This window comes from Rattus norvegicus, chromosome 11 (genome assembly GCF_036323735.1).
Source record: "Rattus norvegicus strain BN/NHsdMcwi chromosome 11, GRCr8, whole genome shotgun sequence".
Lineage (NCBI taxonomy): Eukaryota > Metazoa > Chordata > Mammalia > Rodentia > Muridae > Rattus > Rattus norvegicus.
Window position 1 is genome coordinate 27,689,333 of NC_086029.1, and position 12,315 is coordinate 27,701,647.

Here is a 12,315-nt window from a genome sequence, read left to right on the forward strand (position 1 = left end):
AAGAATCTCAAATTTCCTATAATCTCACCAGCACTCATCTGAGTGACTGCTCGAATATGAATATTTAATGCTCATATCCCCTATTTAGAAGCCTACAGTGAGGTGTGGTGAAGCAGCTTAGTACGTGAGAGGCTGCCAAAGCTGACGACCTGAGTTTCCTTACTGGAGTTCAGATGATGGAAGCAAAAATGTAATACCCAGAAATTGTCCTTGGACCCCAACAGGAATGCATATATCAGGCGTACTCTCCTTTAAAACACACACACACACACACACACACACACACACACACGCACGCACACACACACACACACACGCACACACACACAGAGGCACGCACGCACACACACACACACACACACGCACACACACACAGAGGCACGCACGCACACACGCTCACACGCACACACGCTCACACGCACACACACATCCTACTAGTCAACTGAATGCTTTTAGTGATATTGAAAAAAAATGACCTCACCACAACAATAGGTGTGATAATGAGGAGCCAATATATTTGCGGTGAAGTCCTAATTTATAAGAAAGAAAAAGAAGAAAGAAAGAAAGGAAAAGAGAAAAAGAAAAGAAAAGAAAAAGAAATAAAAATAAGAAAAGATGTAATGTTCACAGGTCATGTATAAGAACAAGGGCTCAGGGCTGGGGATTTAGCTCAGTGGTAGAGCGCTTGCCTAGGAAGCGCAAGGCCCTGGGTTCGGTCCCCAGCTCCGGAAAAAAAGAACCAAAAAAAAAAAAAAAAAGAACAAAAAAAAAAAAGAACAAAAAAAAAAAGAACAAGGGCTCAGCCAGACAAAAACAGAAGGAAGAACTATTAAATAGCTCTATTAATAGTCAATTAAATAGACTTGGGTGATCCTACTTTTCTCCGTATAATACTGCACATTTTGTACAAAGAGCAAATATTCCTATTTCAGTTCTTGAAGAGGAAATGTGGAGCCTTGAGTATACTCCTATTTGGACAAAAGTTCAAATGCCAAATAACTGATAGAAAACCCAAGCTTAGATTGTTACATGGGGTTACACATTGTACTAGGATGCATGTTCTCATAATCTTATCCCTTTTTATTCTGAACCCATTATGAGGAAAACACATCACTATTTCATCGTGTTTAACTGTTTGCGAAATAAATGAGAACAAATGTCTTTACCTACTGGAAACATGGAAGCAACTGTCAGTAGTGTAGTCCCATGCTATTTATGAGTTTAGTTAACCGTTTTCTCCCGACTTTTGAAAGCAACTTCTCCCAGTTTGCTCATGATATTGCATTACTTTCAAGGGTGTTTACTCCCCTTCTGCGGTCTCACTCCATATTATGTGGTAATCTATCCTCAAACTCATTACTCATATTCAATTGTGTATTACTTCCACCAGTGTTTTGCTTCTTTCTGAGCAAAAAAACTATTTCAGGTTGAGTGCCCTGAAGGGCTTTAAAAATATAAATATATTTGGTCATAAACAATGTGCTAAAATTCATTTAAAATGTAACCGCCTATTTCTGATAAGAATAAATGATAGAATACGCATGTGTGTTTGTTTAAATATACAAAAACTTTATCCAATTAAGAGGTCTATATTAAGAAACTATTTACTGAACAGTATTTTGTAGTACAACACATAACATATAAACAGGCTTGGGAGAAAACGAATTGAACTTTCTCCTGATGAAATGTGGACCCTGAGAGGAGTAATGAGTCTGGATCAAAATTATTCTATATCTTCTTTGAGAGACTGAAAAGAAGTGAAAAGGAAGAAAAATTATTATACACTTCCATTTTCCTGTCACCACCAATTTGTGAAGTTTCTTATGAATTTAAAAATTTATAGAATGAAATATGAAATTATTGGGGTAATTTTTTTTTACTGGTCTGACATTGACCCGGGATTTCGTTGCTGGGAATAGTTGCAGCATCTCTGATGGAGGCTTTTAGTTTCATGGCACCTTCTAAGTTTCTAGTACTTTGCCAAAGGGTTTATTTCATTGTGATCTTCATGGATAACAAAGTTTGAAATATTTTCTTCTATGCTACAAATTACATTTACTTTAAGATATGGTTATGTGTTATACTGTATGCCATTGCAGATTACTAAACGTTTATAGAACCACAATATTAAGAAGACGACTACCATTATTCAACAATTAAACTTGCACCCAGTCATGAATGTTCTTCTTTCTCTTAATTGACAATTGACTCAATCTGTATGTTGTACTATGTTTAGATACAAGACACAACATATTTAGTCTATTGGACAGTTTTTGTTATTATAGCTAAGATGTGATGACAGTAAAGGTTGGAGATAGCAACTGTGACTCCTGAAACTCAGAGGTCACCGATTGCAGGTCAAAGTTGAAGCCAGTTTATTGCCTATTATTTGCCAAATAAAGTTTGTTGTGTACTCAGTCACCAGACATAAAAAACAGTTTCGCTGTTAAATAACTTTGTAGTAGTTTAAACCAGTAGTTTAAACTATAATTTAAATATGTAGTTTCACCTTTATATCATTCTTTTGTTTAAGAGAAATTTTATTTTGTATTTTATGAATACAAAATAAAAAACCAACAGCCAAGCTTAGATTGTTACATGTGGTTACACATTGTACTAGGATGCATGTTCTCATAATCTTATCCCTTGGCTATTGGTTTTAAGCAATAGTTGTTCAGCAAATTTAAGCTGAGAATGTGCTTAAAGATTATGTAGCTTTAGAAATGTATATATTGAAATATGCATATGTAAAAAAGTCAATTGGAATTGAGGAAAAAGGTGTATTCAACATGTCTTTGGGAGCCTTGGAACTCGGGTTTCTTTAAAAATTTGTGTCACACTATCCTTGACTGGTGGCACTAGGTTTTGATTTACGACACCATGAAACTGGTATTCGTCAAAAACTCGAGAAAGTGAGCAAGCAAGATGTTTAGAAGGAACACTGGAATTAAGAGCCAAAAACATGACCAAAAAAAAATGGCTTTACCTAATCCTTTAATGTTTGTGGCCATAGGCTGTGAACGATGTGCTAACTATTTCATATTTAATTCTGTCCCATAGAATGAGAGAATAGAACATGATATATAAGATGTTCCTAATATTTAAGCCTCTTCAGTTAGAAATTTTACTACAAATTATCTACTAAGCCATTCATAAATATGCAAATAAGCAAACATTTGATCTATGAAATAAATAAATAATAAATGGTACTTACACATAGAGCCTCGGGTATTCCAATACTCCAAGGTCCTTTAATAAACCAAATGAAAGTGAGCCATTCTTCATAGTTTCATTCAAAGCGACTATATTGAGAGCAAAATAATAAGCTACAAAATAAAAACACAGAACATTATTCATACTATATTTCAAACTTTGTTTTACTACACATGCAAATAGACACATAAGCACTCATGATACATGCATATTTATATGCAAATAAAAATATTCAGATCAAATAATTTTAGCAACGGATAATTCATTCTGCTTCTTGTCAAGTTCTTTACAAATTACAATTCTTAATTCTTTGAGAATTTCAAAAACTTTATCCTGATCATATTTATCCCCATCCCCAAGTTTCCAATCCACCAGACACACCCTTAATTTGTCACCCAGTGAACTTTGAGTTTCCCATAATTTCTCCTCACTGAGTACAGATTATGTTGTTCAACTATTCTTGGGAGTGGGACCTGTTTTGAAGGGTAAACAGCATACTAAGGGTCACATCTTTATAGAAAACTTATAAAACAACGAGTCAGGTTTTGAAGAATAAGAACCTGCCAGATAATCTTGAGTATGGTGATAATTTGAATAAATCAATGCTATATTATAACCGGTCTGCAAACTTGAAATCAAATACAAACACAGGATAACCCAATTAAATAATGTTATGTTTTTAAGGAACATATTTAAGCATTTATTATAAGGTCTCCTAATTACCTGATAATATATACAGCTAAATTTTCTTAACAACTTTAATTGTTAATGGCTTTGACTGCTGAGGAATGGCAGTGAAGTTAAATATCTGTTGAAGTGTAAGTTCATTGTAGCTGTTATATCTCAGTTACATATGCTAATATATAATAAAAAAGGGGCCATATTGTGCACATGCACATGTACACACACACACACATTTTTAAAACATAAAGCATCGTGTTTTAAAGCACAAAATAATACATAATTAAAAATATAAAAACCAATTGGCCAACATGATTCAGTACTGAGAAGTCATCCGTAGGATATATTTAACAATAAAGAATTAAGCAGTAAAAATTAACAATGAAAAGAAGGGTGAATCAAGAAACATATGTCGAAAGCTGAAATTGTGAAATAGGAGAAAGTATTCAACATTAGGAAGAAGAGAAAAGGGGAAGAAGAGAAGGGGAAGAGGAAAAGAGCATTGAAAACATGGAGACGTGAATGCAGGAAGTACATGAGTGTGCAGGAGTATATATGGATGCAGAAAATAAACGTGAGTGCAAGAAGTACATGTGAGTGCAGGAAATACATGTGCATGCAGAAGTACATATGAGTGCAGGAAGTACATGTGCATGCAGAAGTACATATGAGTGCAGGAAATACATGTGAATGCCAGAAGTCCATGTGAGCACAGGAAGCATATACAACCAGGGCTTGAAAACAAACAGAGCTAGTGTGGTTGATTCAAACATTGCATGGGAATGATGATTCAATTGTCATTCTCCTCTTGTCTCTCACGATTGCCATAGTCTCATTTCTTATACTTATTATTATAATACTCATCTAACCATTGTATTTAGAAACAAGTAACTGGATTCTTCAACTTACAGGTTTAAAAATAGTGATAAGTCGTATGTAATGATTACTTATGACCATGCTCTCCATTATACTCAAATAACATATGCTTGTCTATAATGACTCATATTATAAAAAAAGGCAAACCACTTACTACAGAATGGATTTTGGCTACTGGTATCCAAAAATGCAGTGGTCCTTAGAGGCCATTCCTCTGTTTTTTTCTTCAACTCCTCTTTCCATAGATTAGCTTGAATACCTAAGATTTGAGAAAAAGAATATAGGAATTAAATTTCTGTCAAAAAGCACACAAACTCTTCAAACCACCAAAGTTCCTAAGTGATTTACGTGATCAAATATAGATTAAAAGTATTAAAAAATATGCAAGATGCTTTACGTCAATTTTCAAAGTAACTCTTATATTCAAGACTCACAAAACCATTCTACTCATTAGAACTTGGCATAATCTGAATGGATAAGATGCACTAGGTCAGATTTTACATTCTATTATAAATTCAGAAGTTTATTCACAAATCCTTTTACTAAATTCACCAGAATAAATGAATTACATACAATTTTAATACACAATTTAGCTCTAAAACTAAAGCTCCCAAATTATCATCTATGTACTACTGTATTTATAGTATATAGTATATCACATATTTACATATATTGTATGTATACCATAATACAATTAATACACATAAACATAAATAATATAAATTTATATATTGAGTATATTTCTTATATATACATATCTGCATAAAAAATTAAATTAGTAGTATATTAAACATAACCAGATACCCCTTTCTGTCTACCTCAAAACTTTTAAATCTAATATGGTAGACAAAATGCTTAATGGACATTTTAGAAGTTTTAACTCTCCTTCAACCTTATGTTCCTAAACAATCTCTGTCGTTGACCTAAAACACAGATATAAAAACAATACTAATAGAAAAGGAATCCCCCTCTGGAGATGTAAAGTAAATAAATCCCTTAATAGTATGTTATGGATAGAAGAAATCTGTGGAATGGAAATGTGGATTTGACAAGAGCTGGGTAGGGCTAGCTTTATGTAGACAAGCTCCATGTGTGGTCAGTAAGGCTGAATAAAGAGGGTGCCCTGGGCTCAGTTCAGTCTTCTTAATTAACTCCTACACCTAGGGCACCTTTGACTTTGTCAGCATTTCCGGAATATCTTGCCATGGTACTAACCAGATATTGATATATCTATGATATGCTGAGACATGGAATCCTCTTTGGAAAAAACTGAACAGTCTCTGGAATTATTTTAAGTCCTCTTATTTTTTTTAACTTTTTACTTGAATGCCTTTTATTTACTTATTTATTCCTTCACAATTTCATCTATATAGATAATATGAATATGGTGGTTTGGATGAAAAGGTCCCTCATAAAGTCGTAGGGAGGGGCTACATTAGGAGCTGTGGCCTTGTTGTGTGTTCCTGGGAATGGGCTTTGAAGTTCCAAATGCTCCCACCAGTCCCGGTATAACCCTCTCCTTCTGCTGCTGCTGCTCCAGATGTAGAGCTCTCAGCTACTTCTCCAGCACTATGTGTGCCTGCAGACCAATATGCTTGCCCTCCGTGCCAGTAATGTCCTACATCTATCAATGGTAAGCAAGCTCCATTTAAATGGTTTTGTTTTTGGTAAGAGTTTCTATGATCGTGGTGTCTCCTCCCAGCAATGAAATTCCAACCAAAGCAGCATATAAAGTGCACTTTGATGATACCCCCATTATCTTCTTCCTCTCCTCCCACTTCATCCCAGCTTTTGTGGATTATTTATTTTCTCTCTATTTTTATTGGCAGGTTTTCATTTTCAAAAGCTGTCAACATAGTTGCCCTTGTTAAATTTTACTGATATGGGAGGCATGAACTATATAGAATTCTTGACTACTTGCTCAGAGCAAATATAATGCTGGCTAGCCAGAGGTACACCCCTTCACTTGTCCCTACAAATTTCTATTAAAAGAAAGGAAGAAAGAAACAGTCTCCAGTGTACAAAGAATGTAAACATTCTGCCTCTAAACATAGGAAGAGGGAGGGCAAATTCCTTAGACAAAAAATCGATAGTGAATGCATATCCTGCATCTACCATTACCCCTGTTGAGAAGTTTTCCCCAAACCATAATATACTAACAGACTAGAATAAAGTTTACTTTAGCATCCAACCTAAAACGCTATTCTGATGGTGTTAATCGACTTCAAAAGGAATTGTAATAAACACAGCTTCTCTCACCAAGTCTTGGGCAGGAGTCTTTGTAAAGATTCCCACAGCCCACACACAAACCACTCTTGTAATCTCTGTAGGAACGACATGGAAATGAAACAAAATTGCAGTTTGTTTCAAAAGCTTCCAGGAACAAGTGAACTGCTCGCTGATGGTCACATTTAATGTAATCCATTCCTTAGGTGTGAGAAAAATAAGCAAAAATAACCATAAATACATGAAATCAAGATCAAGAGAACTAAAGAAAAACTGACCATTAAGTTATATCAAATTCTGTTTCTTATGTATACAAAGCACTGAAAATACAATTATAGTTCAACCTATCAAAATGTCCCATCAAAGTTTTAGATTGAGCATGACTTTGTCATGAAATTAATAAAACATTTTCGTAAATCAATAATCCAAAGAGCATAACTGTTTCAATTTGACAGGTTATACTAACACACCGCAACAATGTTTCCTATAGTATTCTCCTTTCTCTTACTGTATCTCTAAAACATTGATGAAATATCAAATATGTCTAGGGAGGCAAGTTGTGTTAAAATTCACTTATGTCATCCTTTCCCTATTTTTCATATTCTTTGGTTTATTCTCTAGTCACAGTGGCATTTGATCATGCACTTAACTGCCATAATGCTTAACCCCAAGTGTGAGACACAGAAGTGGCCAGAGTTGTCAAATCTGTGTATATGTGGAAATATGTTGATCATAGTGCTAAATCTTGTAATCAGACTCACATTCTAAGATAGCCTAGAATATGTTTGCTATTGATTTTTTCTAGATAGCTGAAATTGTTCTTCGTGGTTACAATAATGAACTAAAATAGTTGAAACCACAGAAATCAGGTTTCATCCATGACCAGTTTTATATAATAGTAAGCTTTGTTCATTAAGTGGTATCAGTTGAAATTATTTCCTGCCAATAAATTTCTTAAGTCAGTATTGCATATGGATTGAAAAGCCAAATGTAAATTACTTTTAAAATACCTGACAAAAGAGATGTAGGACAACCTGGCTGATTTCTCCCACCATTTGGATAAAAATCAATGTGTCCCGATGGTTCTAGAATACCAAAACCTAGGAAGAAAGCAGCCATGAAATCATAGAGCTTTTAAAATGTTTTGAGCAACTGTATACAACAAAACATCTGTAAAAATCCATTAAACTCGTTCTTCAGAAATTTGAATTAAAGATAAATGCTGTTCTGTTTTTGTTAGTTTCTTCTGACTCAGGCAACTCTTCTGACCATCTCTTCTTCTCCCCACTCCCTCCTCTCCCACCACTTTTTTCCAGAGATATATCAATATGAAATATAAATTAATGTATCCATATTCATATAAACAACAGCTCAAAGTACCCTAGAACTCACTATGTACCCAAAGCCTGGCCCCAAACTTAGAATAATCCTCTTTTTAAATGATATCTACATATATTGAACCATCCCTGCATCCCTGCAATGAAACCTACTTGATCATGATGGATGATTGTTTCGATGTGTTCTTGGATTCCGTTTGCAAGGATTTTGTTGAGTATTTTTGCGTTGATATTCATAAAGGAAATTGGCCTGAAATTCTCTTTCTTTGTTGGGTTTTTGTGTGGTTTAGGTATAAGCTTAATTGTGGCTTCATAGAAGGAATTTGGTAGTGCTCTGTCTGTTTCTATTTTGTGGAATAGTTTGGATAGTATTGGTATGAGCTCTTCTATGAAGGTCTGATAGAATTCTGCACTGAACCCATCTGGTCCTGGGCTTTTTTTGGTTGGGAGACTTTTAATAACTGCTTGTATTTCTTTAGGAGTTATGGGACTGTTTAGATGGTTTGTCTGTTCCTGATTTAAATTTGGTACCTGGAATCTGTCTAGAAAATTGTACATTTCATTCATATTTTCCAGTTTTGTTGAATATAGGCTTTTGTGGTAGGATCTGATGATTTTTTAATTTCCTCCCTTTTCATTTCTGATTTTGCTTATTTGGATACACTCTCTGGGCTCTCTAGTTAGTCTGGCTAAGAGTTTATCTATCTTGTAGATTTTCTCAAAGAATCAGATGGTTTTGTTGATTCTTTGTATAGTCCTTTTTGTTTCTACTTGGTTGATTTCAGTCCTAAGTTTGATTATTTCCTGCCTTCTACTCCTCTTGAGTGTATTTGCTTCTTTTTGTTCTAGAGCTTTTAGGTGTGTTTTCAAGCTGTTAATGTATGCTTTCTCCAATTTCTTTTTGGAGGCACTCAGAGCTATGATTTTTTCCTCTTAGCACTGCTTTCATTGTGTCCCATGAGTTTGGGTATGTTGTATGTTCATTGTCATTAAATTCTCAGAAGTCTTTAACTTCTTTCTTTATTTCTTCCTTGACCAAGTTATCACTGAGTAGAGCATTGTTTAACTTCCACATATATGTGGGCGGTCTGTCATTATTGTTGTAACTGAAGACCAGCCTTAGTCTGTCATAGGACGCATGGGATTATTTCAATCTTCTTGTATCTGTTAAGGCCTGTTTCGTGACCGATTATATAGTCAATTTTGGAGAAGATACCATGAGGTGCTGAGAAGAACGTATATTCTTTTATTTTAGAATGAAATGTTCTATAAATATCTAGTAAGTCAATTTGGTTCATAACTTCTGTTAGTCTATGTCTCTGTTTAATTTCTGTGTTCATGATCTGTCCACTGATGAGAGTGGGATGTTGAAATCTCCTACTATTATTGTGTGAGGTGCAATGTGAGCTTTGAGCTTTAGTAAGGTTTCTTTTATGAATGTAGGTGCCCTTGCATTTCGAGCATAGATAATTAGGATTGAGAGTTCACCCTGGTGGATTTTTCCTTTAAGGAATATGAAGTGTCCTTCCTTATCTTATTGAAAACTTTTGGTTGAAAGTCTATTTTATTCGATATTAGAATGGCTACTCCAGTTTGTTTCTTTGACCATTGGCTTGGAAAATTGTTTTCCAGCCTTTTACTCAGAGGTAGTGTCTGTCTTTGTCAGTGAGGTGTGTTTCCTGTATGTAGCAAAATGCTGGGTCCTCTTTACATATCCAGTCTGTTTTTCTATGTCTTTTTATTGGGGAATTAAGTCCATTGATGTTAAGAGATATTAAGGAATAGTGATTACTGTCTCCTGAGAGCCTCAACCAGAACATTACAAATACACAGGCGAATGCTAGCCGCAAACCATTGAATTAAGAATGGGGTCCCCACTGAAGGAATTAGAGAAAGAATTGAAGGAGCTGAAGGGACTTGCAACCCCAAAAGAACAACAATACTAACAAACCAGAGCTCCCAGGTACTAATACACTAAGCAATGACTACACATGGATAGACCCATGGCTCCAGCTGCATATGTAGCAGAGGATGGCTTTGTTTGGTACCAATGGGAGGAGAAGCCCTTGGTCATGCTAAGGCTGGACCTCCCAGTACAGGGAAATGTTGGCATGGTACAGGAATGGGGAGTGGCTAGGGAGAGGGAACACCCTTATAGAAGAAGGGGATGGGGATGGAATAGGGGCTTATAGCCGGGAAACTGGGAAAGGGAATAACATTTGAAATGTAAATAGAAAATATTCAATAAAAAACGAAATCTCTTTTTCAAATTGATTTTCATAAAAGTTATTGTTAATAATTTTGCACATTTATTATTCCCATGTTTACTATGGGACAATCCTAATACTTTGAGGTGGGGGGAGAGGAAAACTTTTGTAATGGAAATGTTGTGTGATAGAGAAAAATATAAAAGAAACTGAGAGTACTATTTGCCAGAGAGTAATCAGTGCAATGGAGAAAGAAGATCAAAATAAAAAAACACCTAGCAAGGATAGTCCTTGAACACTTTTTAAAGTAGAAGGTAAAACTGGAAAACTTTTAAAGGTAACTTGGCTAGAGAATTTCCCATTCTGAAGTTAAATGGACAAGTTAAATGGATGTTTGAAGAGTGGGAGGGAAGGAGTCAACCCAATACGTGGGAGAGGACTAGGGTCCACAAAGAAACTGGCTAAGATACAATGGGCAAGGATCAGCCAGGCAAAATACTATTAGGTCACATGCAGCTGTCAGGGCAGTGGGATGTATGTCTCCCTCTTTGGATGATGGTGCCTCAGGCTTGTTGACTAGGTTTACTCAGTAGCAAAACTCTACAAAGCTTGCTAACTCTACTAGTAGATTACAACTTGAGCTAGGACGGCATGAGCCATGTGGCTATGATATATGAGCCTCTGTTTATTTGTAGATTTCCAGGGCTCTGCAGAAGCTTCAAATTCTGAATATATCACCAATATTTCAATCTATAACCAAGAGGAGCATGAAAGGCATATTAAACTCAGAAAATCTGGGACTATACTTATATATGAAATCTCATTGCCATATAAGATACTTTAGCCAAGGGTGCAAGCAATTTCATGTTACTGAATTTTTGTGATAAATATTAGTGTCTAGGTATGGTTTAACAGCAACTTGATTTAGGTAGAGCATACAACAGAATCAAGTAATGTGTCATGATATCTTAAAGAGCCATAAAATACTTGGCATACACAGCATGAGGAGCAGATTTAAGAATTTTGATATAAAAAAAGATGAAAGCCCTTTAAAATCATTTAATTACAAGTCCTCAGACTCTACAAAAGCAAGTGTGCCATCAGTGTAGCAGTGGAGAATCCCTCCTTTAGTATTATAATCTACTCCGTTGAATTTAAGCAAAGAATGCCACATTTTAAGTAGGTCCCTAGAGCAGTGGTTCTCAGCCCTAGAGAGCAGTCACCAATCCTATGAGGGTCAAATGACCTTTACACAGGAGTCGCCTAAGACCACCAGAAAGCACAGATATTTACATTAAAATTCATAACAGTAGCAAAACTTAGTTATGAAGTAGAAATGACAATAATTTTATGGTTGTGGGTCACTGCAACATGAGGAACTGTATTAAAGGGTCACAGCTATAGAAAGGTTGAAAACCATTGCCCTAGAAGAAAGTCAGCTGTCGAGAGTAGTCTGAAGCCTCAGCATATCTCAGTTCAACATGAAAGCTAAAAAGCAAGAGGCTCCTGTTGAGACAAACCTCCCACCTATCAATGAGTAAGGATAAAGACAACAGAGCTAGGAAAAAACAACACATATTTATTATGGACTCACAAATGGTTCTTGAGGCCAGCCTGGCATATGTATATAGGTATATGCATAAGAACATAACTTTAGAGGGTTTTTTTATTGTTTTTAATGATCCGTATGTAGGTGTGTCTGTGTGGGCATGCGCATAGAACTACAGGTGTTTGTGGAGGCCAGAACTATTTGACACCCCCTGGATTTAAAATTA

The 12,315-nt window shown here is 35.4% G+C and overlaps 1 protein-coding gene across 1 annotated transcript in view; it reads right to left on the bottom strand.

The window, feature by feature from the left end:
* Positions 1-12,315, bottom strand: part of Lipi (lipase I) — a 39,672-nt gene that overhangs the window by 12,979 nt on the left and 14,378 nt on the right. Inside the window, exons 6-9 of the mRNA NM_001105899.1 lie at positions 8,007-8,096; positions 7,030-7,197; positions 4,925-5,029; positions 3,215-3,326 (exon numbers count right to left, since the gene is read on the bottom strand). Coding sequence (NP_001099369.1) covers positions 3,215-3,326; positions 4,925-5,029; positions 7,030-7,197; positions 8,007-8,096 — 475 coding nt within the window. The remainder of the gene's footprint in view (positions 1-3,214; positions 3,327-4,924; positions 5,030-7,029; positions 7,198-8,006; positions 8,097-12,315) is intronic.